Below are 14,496 nucleotides of genomic sequence, written 5' to 3' on the forward strand. Positions count from 1 at the left end.
TCTGGGCACAACAGAGGCAGAACACTCACTTTTGATGCGGGGCAGCAGGCGGCTGGTTGAAGGGGCTCTGTCCAAAGGCTCCGGGGGCTCCAAGGCTGGTACCCTGTGTGGGCATAGAGGAGCTCTCACTCCTGCTGAGGGCACCTAGCCCTCCACCCAGGTCACCCGAGGCAAAGCCCCTTCTGGGGAGACAAGTCAAGTGAGGGAGACAGTCTGCACTCGCACTAGCCTTCCTTCCCACAGCAGACTGAGCTGCAGAAATGGCACTGCTCTTGAGTGACAGCACCACCACACAGCCAATCCTGGCACCACCATGATTGCCCTGGCATGTCACCCTGGGGAAGGACCAACCTGCTTGACTCTCCCGTCAATTTAGGCTGGCCCAGGGCTCTTTCTGCCATTCTACGTCCCCATTGAGGTGAGCAGTGGCCCATCTGTCCTCCATCAACACTCCCTTTCTTTATCTGCTTTGAGGTGCCTGAAACTAAAGCCAGAGTCAATGAAAGCTGCCTGCAGGGCTGGCGGCCAGGGCATGTCCACGGGAGCCCAGGGACAGTGCTGGGGGAAGGCTGCTGCCCGGCTACTCATCTAAGCTTGAAGGGGACATGCTCTGGGGACTGAGCTGCTGCAGCCTTGGCGTGTCCTGCCAGAGGCTTCCTTCATTGCTTGCGGGTCTGGCCCTGTCATTCCCTGGGCCTCCGACCTTCCCTTCAGCCAAATAGGAGGGGTGCCCCCCTGGATGTGAGGATGGGAAGGCACCCAAGAACGAGGTTCTGGGGGATGCAGGTACCTTGGACATCCAAGAGAAAAATCCAGCTAGTATTAAGCCAGGTGGGGAAGGGACCGTGTACGTACACCAACTTTCTCATCTATGAGATGTCTGGCCACCTCGATCTGCTGAGGAACACCCCTGATGGTAAATATCCGCAGGCTGGGGTCGGTGTTGGGAGGGGGATTGCGCTGAAGCTCCACGTGGGCTCCTGACTGCTGGTTGATGCTTTTGATGTTCTCGCCCCCTGCAGGCAGGAGACAGAGAAGGTGAGGGCCTCTGCTCAGGAGAGGCTGAAAGGGCACTTGTCCACAAAGGGAGAAGTTTTCCACTCACTGAAAAGTGGCTCTAACCAAAATCCAGGGCTGTCCCCTTTGCATAGGGATTTTCCTCAGAGCCAGGCTGGAGCCTGAGGCCCACGGATGTGCATGCCCAGAGTTCAACGGAGGCAGCTGTGGCTCTTCAACCCAGCCATGGCCATCTGCCCAGGGAAAGCACAGGATGCTTCTTGGGGCAAGAATAGTGACCTGATGGCCCTGCCCTACACAATGGGGGCCTTCAGCCTGGGTGTGGGCTGCTGCATCGCTTCCCCTCCCTCCACAGGCCGGCTACATGCCCAACAACGCCTGGAGTCCACTTGGGCCTTCAATATCCCATCTAGTCCCTTCTCTGGTCCCTGCTGCAGGTGTGTGTGTGTGTGTGTGTGTGTGGGGGGGGTGTTGTTGTCTAGACGGAGAGGCAGTCCAAAGAAGGGGGAGCCACAGGGATCTGGGTGGAGTCGGGCTAATAAAAATCTAGTCAGACTCTGAAAAACCTGGAGTCCCAGTCTCTTAATGAAATTTGTGTGACAAAAGCTTCATCAGCAGAACAATGGCCGATTCTTCTACTGAAATCTCAGCACTTACAGATCTCAGCTGGGATGGGGAGTGGGCAGGCAGAGCCAGACCAAGGAAAAGTCAGCACACTCAGTTTGGTGAAATTAGAAAAAGATAAATGCTGAAAATCTGGTACAGGGAGCAGGATGCCCCAAATGCTCGAAAGCAAAGGCAGAGTGCTTGCCCAGCACATGTGAGGCACTGGGTTCGATCCTCAGCACCACCTAACAGTAAACAAATAAAATAAAGGCATACTGTCCATCTACGACTACATAAATAAATAAATAATGATAATTAAAAAAAAAAAAAAAAAAGCAAAGGCAGAGGACCAGTGTGCCCTCCACAGTCAAAACCAACTGAAAGTGAGTGTGTCACTTCACTGACAGACCCCACAACCGGCAGATGCCCAGCAAGCAGACAGGGCTGGCAGAGGGGACAGAGCAGTGACAGGCTGGCCTTGGTTCACTCTGAGAGGACGACAGCACGCTAAGACATATCCCTCCTAGAGGCAGTATGGCAGGCTTCTGCAGCGTGCGGGCAGAGACACAGGGCAAAGCCTCAGCCAGCGCCCACATGGGTAGCATACTGGCTTAGTTTAGGGCCTTTTTAAAGTTGAAAGCAAATTAAAAAAAAAAAAAAATCAACCAAACAGCCTTGTGTTTGTGGCCTTCTTAACTATAAAGTACTGTGAGAGGTTCAGAGAAGTGTGTTTCCCGCCTGGCCTGGGTGTTCCCTATGTGACTTGGGAACACCCCAGGCCAGCGCTGAAAGCTCTGCTCTCCCTCCAGACAGGTATGCTCTTGAGCCCTTTACTCAGCTGTCATGAGTCTGCTGTCTTTGCCCCAGGAAAAAAGAGCAGCTTCACGCTAGGCAACAGTGTTCTGGGGAGCAATGAAGAGCAGAGGAAAAAACCGGCCATTTCAACAGGCACCCCCAGAATTTGGAGGGGTGTCACCTGGTCTGCGGGCAACCGGACTACAGGACGAACCTCTGAGAATGAGGATCTGCAGGCCCCAGAGGCAAACCCCAGCCCTCGCCTCGCCTCAGTGCGGGCCAGACCTCCTGCCTGGAGCTCGGGAGCATGCTAATAAGGCGAGGAGGCGCCCGCAGGCTGAGCAGGCAGGAAGGAGTTCATTTAAGTTCATCTTCCTTCATAATGAGGTCACCAGCTTGGCACATGGTGGCTGTCTATCGACTCATTCAGCAGCCTGCTCCATTCTTCCACCTGATGGGGGGCAGAAGGACCCACCAGTGGCCCCCGGCTGGACGTGAAATTGTAAAGCAATTAATCAAACCTGCTAAAAGGCCTGGCTGACAAGAGCAGGGCTGGCCACGCTATCTGTCAATGTTGCTGTGTTTATCATGGAAATCCAGCAGGGGCCCCCGGGAGGCTCCGTGTCTGTCCAAGGGCCAGAACCAGGAGAGCAGGCCTGGCTGCCTGCGGCGACTTCTCCCTTTTCCTCACCCACACCTCTTTTCCAAGAGAAGGAAAGGCATCACCCTGTCACAGGAGGTGAACAAGATGACCTTCCCCAGGCCCAACACAACTCGCTGGACTTGCCGAGCATGCTGTCTGAGCACGGGGACCTGGCGGTGCCGTCCTTGTCTTCCAGGAAGCACTCAGCTGGAGAACATGCACAAAAGGCTGTTCTGGAGGCACCAAGGGCTCACTGGGAGGAGAGAAGGCAGTGAGGCTCCGAGGCTCCACCAGAGACACAGTCAAGTGAAAATCTCACTGACAAAATGGTTTTCAAAAGGCCGAGACACCTAACTCTGATCCTCCACCTAGAGGCACCAAGCAGCCGCGTGTGGCTCACTGCAGCAGTCTGAGCAGCACTCGGCAGCTAGCAGCATGTGCCAGGAAATCAAAACAAACCCGCATTGTTCCTACTGCCCCTGAGTGGCCAGTAAACTCAAAGACGATGTGGAAACAGAACACAAACATTCTGAAAGAGCATAAAACATCACTCTGTCCAGAAGCAGGGACAAGCGCCAGGTCCCAGGGGCCAAGAAGCAACTCTCCCCAGCCCTGAGGACACCCTGGCGGCGCCTCAGGTCTATTGGTAGAGACAATATACCAAGTCTCATTTCCTTCAACATGAGCAATTCTAGTGATCAAAGAACTGAGGAACTCTGGGGAGAAGGTTGCCTACCCCCCCACCCTGCCACGCTTGCTGGATGAACAGCGAAGGTAAACACAAAGCCCAACACCAAACAAGTCCCTGCCAGCATGGAGGCTTGGCTTACTGCTCCTAGGAGGTCACCCCAGCACTGCCGCGGGAGAAGGGCTCAGGCATGGGATGAGCTGAGAGGAACCAACGTGGCTGGCCTAGAATCCGCCTGCTGCCTCTCACTCAACAACAGGAAGGAGCTGTGATAGCCACCGACCAGGCTCCTCCCAACACTCCCTGAGCTGCCTGAAACTACTAACAAAGCAGTTTTCATTTCCCTCCAAAGGGTGACTGTTTCTCCTAGTAAATGTGCCGTTGAAAGAACAGGAGCCATCATCTTACTATGTTAATGAAGAACAAATACCCAAACTGGACGGACTGGGAAAATGGCGGCGTGCAAGTCTGCAAGTGGCATTGGCCAAGGGTGGAAGCTGACCTACTCAAGCCTTCCTTGGTGGGAAGCCCACCGCAAGGCCCTCCCTACCCATAAGCGCTGCTCCAACAGCAGTGGCTCCTGTGGTCTCCTGTTGCTCACAGTCTGCTCTGCCCCACCATGACAGACCAAATTGGGGGCCCTGGAGAAGACCCCTGAAAAGCAGAGTTCTGACCGAAGGCAGCTGAGGCCACAGACCTGGCCACTGGGCTGGATGTAGCAAGTGGCTTCTGCTGTGGCCCTATAGGCCTGTGTGACTTCCCACCCCTCCAGGACAGCAGTGGTGGAAATGGGATGGAAACTGCAGAGGCTGCTTCTTACCTTTGCCTATGACGAGGCCACACTTATCTGCTGGCACGGTATATGTTATCTCCTGGATGCCACCAGGAGTTCCCATGCTCCAGTCGCCACGGCCCCTGCCCCTTCCTCTTGCTACTGCCAGGCCTCCGAAGCCATCCCTCTCCTGGGAAGAAAACAAGGACAAAGTGATGATTTCTGCCACCACCACAAAACCACTCTCCGCCTTCTCTGGGAAGGAGGTTAAGTGACAGGATGTAATCAACGCCACAAATTAGAACCTAGCACCTTTCCAGACTTCAGACGTGAAGCCCACTTTCAACCAGAATCACCACCAATCACAGGTATACTCGAGGAAGACGTGCAGATAAACGTGTAGTTACATAAATGGCAGAGAGACACCCAACTGAAACAGGCTGCCAGGCATAAACTCCTCATCCGAAGCCAAGGGGCCTTCTCCGTGGAGTTTTAATTATGGAGCGGGCCCTGACCCACAGGTCTCACACTTGAATTTCTCCTCGAAGCCGAGGCTGCTCTTTCCTGGCTGACACATGCTGTGCCTATACAAGCCAGATAGCACATGCTAAAGAGCTCTGGGCATTTGAAAGTGACACAATGGCCAAGAATGACTCCTGACGCCCCCCCCCCCGCCCCCCACCAGGCTGCTACAAGGTACAATTCCATGACTGCCGTCTGGGTGGAAACCCTTGCTCCACTCAGCCAAAGGGATAAAAGAATTTAAGAAACATTCGTTTTCCTGCTCCCAGGAAGGAGCAAAAATATGCTCAAGAGTGAGTGTTCAGGGCTGCTTCAGGAGGGAGAGGTGGAGGGAGTCAGTCAGGCCCACTTGGCTGCCCACATCTGGGCCAGAGAGGTCTCTGCCACACTCACACGGCCTGCCCAACAGAACGCAAAGCCTCAGTCTCCTCTAGCTGAGGTCCTGCCCCACCTGGGACTGGAGGGCCTGCAATCTTCACATGGAAGGTGAACCTGGTCAAGCTACAAGTTCCCCCAGGCAAAGAAGCCCAAGAGTCATTCAACAAGAGTGGAGACTGTTGGGCAAAACCTGCCCATGTCAATCACAACTAAACTGCACACATTTACCCCGAATACACACCAGCAGAGTCGAGCTAACTGGAGCGCGCTTCCCTGCACTCTGCTTTTAGAAAAGACAACTGACAAGTAAACAAGGTAATCTGAGGAATTTATGTTAAAACTCTCTGTCTCTCACACACGCACACATATATAGCCAACTTTCTGGGTGGACCAGATCCAGAAGACAAGGCTCTCTTGTAAACATCTCAGTTTCTGCAACCCTAAATCCACAAACTTAAATTTATAGAAAGGGATGTCAGAAAACATTCAGTGGCTGCTTTTGAAACTCAATGAATCGTAAGAACTGCCAGGGCTCTGGTTAAAACCCAAGCCCCTCCCCTGGATATTCTGATGCAGAAGACAGTGGGGCCTATACACCTGTAACTTAGAAGTACCCCTGGGTAGCTCCAGGGATCACCTCCTGGTGAAACGCCCTCAGTCTACTGCTGAGAAAAGGAGGCACAGAGGGCTTCAAGGACTTGGCTGGGGGCAGAGCTGGCAATATGATTTCCAACCTGTTGCTTTTTTCTTTGGCTCTACTCATTCTCAAAGTTTCCCTCAGTCCTCATACTCAGAGAATGTGCCAGTCTATCACCATTACAGCGGTTTGAAAATTCAGGTCACCACATGGGGTAGGGGAATCTCTGAAGCTCAAGAGATCACGTGAGTTCACTCACAGTACAAGACACAGGTGTGAAATTGAGCACATGAAGACACTGTCAGGACTCAGGAGGACCCCGAAGTGCTTTTAAACTCAAGAGACTTCCCTTAATACATTTTCACACTAAATGTACTTGCTTGCTGGAAACTTGGCAAACTGCTTAGTACTTCCCCACGTAGTTTAAAGAGCCAGGAATTTACTATATAAAGAAAATCTAGGTTCTGAGTAATAAAAGTTGAAGCAGGTAATAAACTAGCAAGAAAAAAAAAAATACACTGGCAGGAAAGAGGTAGATGCAGAAACATCACTGGTCTCCAATCAGGAGACTGAGGGTGGCTGCCCATGGCACACCTTCTCCTTCTGTGTGTGAGGTCTCTGAACTCCAGGGAAGGGGACCTACCTGCGCCGTAAGGATCAGCTCGTTGATGATGTGAGCAGCATGCTGACACCTATCTGGAGGGCCCATGACCTGGGCAGCTCTCTCAGGACTAATCCCATCATCTGTAGGACCAGGTGAAGTGGGATCAGTAAAAGCACAAAGTCACAAGGAAACGAAGGCCAATACAAGTCACAATCAATATTCTTTTTTTTTTCTTTTTGGACTAGGATCAAACCCAGAGGTGCTACCTTACCAAGCTACATCTCCAGTCCTTTTTGGTTTTTATTTTGAGACCAGGTCTCACTAAGTTGCTTAGGACCTTGATAAGTGGCCTAGAACTTGTGATCCTCCTGCCTCAGCCTCCAAGTCTCTGGATTATAGGCATGTGCCACCATATCCTTCCACAATCAAAGGACAATGAGCTAAAAAGGCAACCAGACTGTCACCAGCTTCAGGGATTCCTTTGGACTGATTTGGTTGATAGGAAAATATGTATGATTAGATCTTTTTACGTGTTTCAGGTCAATACTCAATTCTTATGTGAATACAGCTATTTTTTAAAAAGATGTCATTAGAGAAACAAAACAAACCTGGCCAGGTGGGGAAGGCAAGGAAAAACAATGAAGTTAAGGCAGTGATTCCCTCAAGCCAGCTAACCAGGAAGCTTTTCTCTTCAGAGAAATGAGGAAAATACAGACAATGTATAATTTTTTTTTTTTTTGCTCACAAAGGTAAATTTATAAAATGTAAAGAATTATCCTATTAATCACTTTTTTTGGATTTTATTTATTTATTTATTTATTTATTGGTATTGGGGATTGAACTCAGGGGCACTTGACCACTGAGCCACATCCCTAGCCCTATTTTATATTTTACTTAGGGACAGGGTCTCATTGAGTTGCTTAGTGCCTCCCCATTGCTGAGACTGGCTTTGAACCCAAGATCCTCCTGCCTCGGTCTCCCTCAGCCGCTGGGATTACAGGCATGCCACTGCACTCGGTCAGATGGTCTACTTTAAAAAAAAAAAAAAAGTGGGGGGCCTGGAGACCTTTGGTCTAATCACTGTGGCTCAGGAGGAGATGAGGCCCAGAAGAAGAAACTTGGATTGCCAATTTTGGTAACAGAATGTTGTGAGGAAGGAAAAGAAAGAGAACATACTCATGAGTTAGTAACAAGACCCTGTTTCCTGAGATGTTTATTTATTTTCAAAAATATATATATTTTTTATGTATTATCTCTAATCAGTTATACATGACAGTAGAAAGCTCTTCAACCTTGTACACAACTGGAGCAGAATTTTTCACTTCTATGTTTGTGAGTTGTTTTAACACTAAGGATTTTTGAGACTCATCAATACCAACCTGGTTTAAACTGAATCCTTACACCAGCATCATTCTGGATCTTTTTGATCATTTCCCCATTTCTTCCTATTACAATTCCAACAGCAAACCTAGGGACAGATACCTAGTCACAGAGAAACAAAACATCATCAGAGCTTTTTAAAATCTGGCTTTGCTTGGTATTGGGGATTGAACCGGGGTGCTCTACCACTCAGCTACAGCCCCAGCCCTTTTTATTTTTTATATCGAGGCACAGTCTTGCTAAACTGCCCAGGCTGGCCTCAAACTTGTAATCCTCTGGCCCCAGCCTCCCCAGTTGCTAGAATTGTAAGCGTACACCACCATGTCTGGCCAAATCTGGCGTTTTTTTAAAGAACAGACTTTTTTTTTTTTTTTTAAATAAATGACTTGATTTTTATTACAGTGCAATTTGGAAAATAATATGACAAAGCCATTTTTTCTTCTCTTAGGAACAATATTGTTGTTTAACAACCATGTTCTTAACAAATAGACAAGTCTAAGATTTAATCAAAATAGTAATAAATGAAGGCAAGAAAAAAGTTCTTAAAGATTAATCAATTTATCTTCCAAATTCCATGCAGTATAAACACATTATACACACAGAATATATCAGTAGTCCTTTATTTTTTTTGAGGCAAAATATACATAATATTTACCATTCAGTGATTTGTGGAGGCATATTCTGGTTCTGGCTCTCTGCACTAACTGTCCTGTTTGCAAGGTCAACCTCCCCACCCCCCCTTTTTGAACTAGAGATTTAACCCAGGGTTACTTTACCACTTAGCTCCACCACTAGACCATTTTATTTTTGGGGAAGGTCTCACTAAGTTGCCCAGGTTGGCCTTCAACTTGCGGTCTTCCTGCCTCAGCTTTCTGAGTCACTGGATATTTATAGGGTGTGCTACGGTGCCCCACAAGGTTCACCATATTCAAAATTTAATTTTTAAAAATATCTATTTTTCAGTTGTAGTTGGACACAATACATTTATTTATCTATTTTTATGTGGTGCTGAGGATTGAACCCAGGGCCCTGCACTTGCTAGACGAGTGCTCTACCAATGAGCCACAACCCCAGCCCCTCAAAATTCCATTTTTAAGGACTGTTTTGCTCCCACTTCACATCATCAATAAAATGGGCTTCCAAGTTAGACCCAATCACAACATGGACAACAGAGAAAACGTGAACTTTGATCTTTATCTGGGCAGCAAGTTAACCTTTAAAGCCAAACCTCAAAGTTAAGAGAATGACCACCACTACCTATACTGCAGCTGGACGCCCCATCATGCCTGCTGTGCTCAAATCCTGGGGCAGGGGGTGCACTCTCAAAGTTTGGAAGATGCCATGGAAGCTAACCCACCTAAAGGTGAGGGAACTAAGGGGTGTGAGCACATACTGCACCTACTCCCAGCCGCCTACTAACTTGTAACTCAAGCATACCTCTAGACTGCCTCCTCCCACACGGGCGCCAAAGTCACCTCGCACACCTCGGAAGTCAGCTTGGTCTTTTTCTCGGATGATCTCCAATACCATTTCTCTGGCTTGCTGCAGAAACACAAACAAAAGGCATCATGGGATAAAAAAATCCTAAAAAAGATGGAAGCAGGTGAAATTTCAAGATGGACACACCAACGTGGGCTTCAAGATTCAGAAGGCTGAGTGCAGTGGCACAAGCCTGTAATCCCTGTGGATAGGGAGGCAGAGACTAAAGGATCACAAGTTCAAAGCTGCAACGGCAAGGCACTAAGCAACTCAGTGAGACTCTAAATAAAATACAAAATAGGGCTGGGGATGTGGCTCAGTAGTCAAGTGCCCCTGAGTTCAGTCCCAGGTGCCAAAAAAAAAAAAAAAAAAAAAAAGAAAGAAAAAAAAAAGATTCAGAAGGTGCTTGGCTGTGGGAACACTCACTCGCTACTTATAGGACATGATAAGGAAACAGGTATCAAATCTTAAAATGATTGCAAGAGGTCCACAAAGACAAGGTCCAGTCCCACCCCCCTTTTTGATACTGGGGATTAAACCCAGGTTGCTTAACCACTGAGCCACATCCCCAGCTCCCCCCTTTAAATTTGTTTTTTTTTTCAGTTAATAGAAGTTTATTTTTATTTGATTATATGCAGTGCTGAGAATCGAACCCAGTGTCTCACATATGCTAAGCAAGCGTTCCACCACAGCGGATGGCCTGGCTCCAAGGAACTGCTGGAGCTGCTCACCTACAGCAACGGCAGGAAGAACGCTGTTATTTCACTGACGACATGCGCAGCCTACACCCACAGCCCACTCATATTTCTAGGAGGGTGGAGCCCCTCAGAGGACTGAAGATTTTGGCAAGCAGAGCTGTCTTCCCAGAAGCTCAGGGACAGAGTGTCCCCATGAGAACACACGTGTGCTCGTGTAGCTCGAGGACCTGTGTTCGTCTTCATCCCCAGCTGAGGGGCCACACAGACTGAGACAGGGGACAAGCAAACAAAGGCCAAAGAAAGCCCGCAAACGATCTGAACCAAAGCCAGCAAGGCTGAAAGTGCCTGTCTGGGCTTCCACACTGAGGGGCACCAAGGGAAATGGGCCGTGTGTGCTGTCCCAGACTTACATTGCCACTCAGCACTGAAAAATGGTCCAGTGGAAATGGTTTTCCATGAAGCCAGTGGCTCCAGCTCTGGGAAGCACTGACAACCCTGGGCTCACTGGCGAGCTTGCTGGGGAAAATCACTCACCCTAAATAAAGGGAAGCACTGCTGCTTTACAATTACTTGAGCAGAATAAAAGCTCTAGGCCACCACCAAGTGACAGCACCCCCCCAAGCCTTCCCACCCCCAATCACTGTCCCTTTCCTACCTGTACTTTGAACGGGTCTCCAGTGATACGAAGGGGCTTGTCTGCTCCTGTGGGCAGTGGGCCATCCTGGATCATGACCATTTTTACACCTGTCCGCTCCTGTGGTGGAACACACACCAGCACAGCCCTCACTGTCTTGGAAAGGATGCAGGTTGCCACAAGCAGCAGAACTGGGCCAGGTTACACCCACAAGAAGCCCACATCTCACTTCCATGAGGCGATGACTTCTGAACGGGCCCGCAGAATGTGCAACAATGGGCCATGCTGGACAACACCAAGTGCAACACAGCAAACTACTGCTTGCCAACACTGTCTTCTGTCCTCTCTCTGTGCTCACATCCTACACTAGATTCCACATGGCCTTCTGCAACCCAAGGCCTGGGTCATGAGAGCACACGGGGCAAGCCACATCTATCCCTAACCCTAACCGGCCACAGCAAATGCCCCAAGGCTCTTAAATGAAAATTCATTCATAACTGACATGGTAGTGATGGCAACTGAACTTAAGCAAGTATATTTCCAGTCCTTCTCTTAGTGTGGCTACCAATAAGTTTAGCTGTGAAAATACGCATGTAATTGAAGCTGCAGCCCCCATCTTGCCGGGGATGCTGGGTTCTGGAATGTGTTTGGCCCCAGGTATCTGCAGATGAGGGGCTCCAGAGCAAGAGAGCCCTGGTTCAGGGCACCCACTTGGTAATAGACTCCTGAGTAAGAACAGAAGAATGGGCACTCTTCAGCTGCACAACCACAGCAAGGTCAGCACAGCACTTGCCCTCCTTATAGACAAGGGCCCGGAGCCTTCCAGAGACAAACGTGTTGAAGAGCACAGAACTAACCAGGGGTGTACTAGGGTGGGCCTGGCTCCAGACACAGCACTTTTATCCGAGGGGCTGTCATTTCATGGCAAAAGTGATGCTGACACAGCTTGACTATAGCCCTGGTTGCTCACAGTTCCCGGATCTTTTCCAGCTCGCTGGCCCAACACCGGGCATCAGGCCTGACTGCAGCACACATCTAGCAGGGAGCCCTTGGCACTGTGGAGTACCCAGCCAGCCCTATCAGGGAAGTGGGTCATGACCAGCAGCCCAGGGCAGGAAGACACAAGCCCTTGGGAGGGCAGGGGAGAGCAGAGCAGTGGCTGGGCCTGGCGTCCCTTGGGCTCACGTACCTGCAACTGCTTGATTGTTTCCCCTCCTTTGCCGATGACCAGACCCACTTTAGATGCAGGAATAAGGATCTCCTGGATTGTGCTGTTGCCATCTATGTCGTTATGAAAGCCAGGTCCATTGCGACAGCGGTCCACAATCTGTCCCAGCAGTCGTTTGGCTTGTCTTTGGAAGGGAGAAGAACCACAAGAGAACCAGCATTAAAGGAATACTCTAAGTGTGCAGGAAGGGAAACAGCACTGGGCAAAGTGCCAGGAACCAAGGCAGCCCTCCATCCAGCTCCAGCTCCTGCCCCACACCCTGGAGGGCTCTGCCATCGCCGTGCCACCAGGCTGGAATTCAAAAGCAACACACACCACAAAACCACTGTTCTGACACGGAGCCGTGATGAGCGGGCTACTGCCAGACACAGCCCCCTGCATGTTTGCCTCTGCACCTGCTAGAGTCGCCACAGACAGCTTCTCCTTCCACTGACTGCCAGCTGCTTTGGTGGCAAGGACCACCTCTTAATCCTCTGTACATCTCTCTGTTACCCAATCTATCAAACCCTTTCACAGAGTAGGCACTCAGTACACATTTGTTAAGTCAGGGCAGGAGAGAGAGAATAACGAGGAGGATGGGAAGAAAGAAAGCAAGGGTTAGTATTCACAGTTCACACTTCCAGACTCCAGATTTCTTCTCCATGGCTAAAAAAACTGCTCTATGACCTTCAACCTACAACTGAGGATCGCCACTCTGGTTTTAAGAGGTGGGAGGGGAGGCAGCATCCCACTACAGCTCTGCACTCAGGGGCATCCCAGTTGGGACCCTGTGCTCCCCAAGCCATGCTCCTTCTGTTGGTTGATTCATCCCGGGGGAGGGAAACTGCAATGTGGCCACAGTGCAACCCAGTCTACCAATGTCACCTGTCAAGCCAATTTCTTTCCTTTTCTGCACCAGAATCTTCCCTAGCTGTATGTACAGAATCCATTTTTTTTTTTTTTTAGTACCAGAGACTGAACTCAGGGGCATTCGACCATATCCCCAGCCATATTCTATATTTCATTTAGAGACAGGGTCTCACTGAGTTGCTCAGCGCCTCACAGTTGCTGAAGCTGGCTTTGAACTTGCAATTCTCTTGCCTCAGTCTTCTGAGCTGCTGGGATTACAGGCATGAGTCACTGCGCCTGCCAGAATCCATTCTTTAAACTGCCAAACACCATCTATTTTTTGGTTCCTGAGACAGAGGAGGAGTCAGCCACCAAACAGGCTGGAAAAGGCAAGACTACTTCCTCCACAAGCTAAAATCCCACTGCCTCAACTCCTTGGGCAGACACAAAGCAGGAATGGTTAGAGAGGTGGAAGGAAGGAGAGAGAGAGGTAGGAAATGGGTGTTGCTTTTTATAGTCTTGAGATTTTGTGTACAGAATCATCTTTGTGTATCTTCTCAGTTACAGCAGCTTTTAATATTTTGCTAGTGCACTAGATTAACCTGTGCTGGAAGGAAAATGCCTTGACTCCGGCTAAACCATCCAGCTTGCCCTATAATGCACACCTGCCAGGGACATTTATTCTGGTTCACTACTTGCAATGTTACAGAGAAAAAGAGAATTTAAACTCATCTAGACTCCTAAGAAATGGAAACAATAAAACAATTCTACCTATTGAGCCAGACATAATCTTAGCGCCCTGTGCCCATATGCAATGCTACTCAATAGATTGAAAAAGGAAAGTGAGATGACTTAGAGTCAGCATATCCCCTTTCCCTAGGAGGTTCCTGGTTTAGGAGGCCTACATCTATCTGGTACGAGGCTCTGAGCATGTGCGAACCAGGAGAGGAAAGCAATGCCAGTCTTAGGGCAACTGCGAGGGCCCCAACAGTCAAGACACCCTCTGGCTGGTTTATACAACACTCTGTAGAGCAAAAGTCACAAAGAATGAAGAACTGGTTCACAAATATTAGAGGGTGAGGGGTCAGACCAGGCAAAAGACCTGGTGCTAAGGCTCTACGTAGCTCACAGCCTGATAGGCCCTCTCTTCCAGCACTGCCCAGGTAAAGGAGACGTTAACTCTTGAGAAGAAGTTGATTAGCTTGTTCAGGTGGGATGCATGTCTGCTCCTAAAGCCTGGCTTATGAAGGAGATGGCCGTGAGGCACCCTGCAGGGTTAAGGAAGAGGCAGTACCTTGTGTATTTGGTAACAGAAAAGCTCCCCAGGTGTGGCGACCTCCCAGATCTTTGTCCTGTTGAAGCGTATGATGTGTGTCCAGACTGCAGCCCAGACTGACAGTGTTCGGGGACCGTTTTGCCCTTCCATTTCTCCCCATTTGGGGAAGGAGGAAGAAGAGTGAAAGGAAAAATAAATAAAATAAACTTACTCAATACTTTCTGGGGTTCCGGTAAGTACACAGGGCCTCTCTGGAATCCCAGAACTCTCTATAAGAAGAACCAAGAAGATGAGGTGTGTTGGTGGGCATC

At 49.5% G+C, this 14,496-nt stretch overlaps 1 protein-coding gene across 2 annotated transcripts in view; it reads right to left on the reverse strand.

Moving 5' to 3' along the window:
* The window catches only part of Fubp3 (far upstream element binding protein 3), a 47,736-nt gene that overhangs the window by 6,278 nt on the left and 26,962 nt on the right, over positions 1-14,496 (reverse strand). For both annotated transcript variants that reach the window (XM_015497434.2, XM_015497433.2), the window contains exons 6-14: positions 14,397-14,454; positions 12,043-12,205; positions 10,875-10,973; positions 9,480-9,584; positions 8,042-8,144; positions 6,702-6,802; positions 4,570-4,711; positions 856-1,016; positions 30-103 (exon numbers count right to left, since the gene is read on the reverse strand). In XM_015497434.2, coding sequence (XP_015352920.1) covers positions 30-103; positions 856-1,016; positions 4,570-4,711; positions 6,702-6,802; positions 8,042-8,144; positions 9,480-9,584; positions 10,875-10,973; positions 12,043-12,205; positions 14,397-14,454 — 1,006 coding nt within the window. The remainder of the gene's footprint in view (positions 1-29; positions 104-855; positions 1,017-4,569; positions 4,712-6,701; positions 6,803-8,041; positions 8,145-9,479; positions 9,585-10,874; positions 10,974-12,042; positions 12,206-14,396; positions 14,455-14,496) is intronic.

The sequence above is a fragment of the Marmota marmota genome, unplaced genomic scaffold (genome assembly GCF_001458135.2).
Source record: "Marmota marmota marmota unplaced genomic scaffold, marMar, whole genome shotgun sequence".
NCBI classification, from domain to species: domain Eukaryota; kingdom Metazoa; phylum Chordata; class Mammalia; order Rodentia; family Sciuridae; genus Marmota; species Marmota marmota.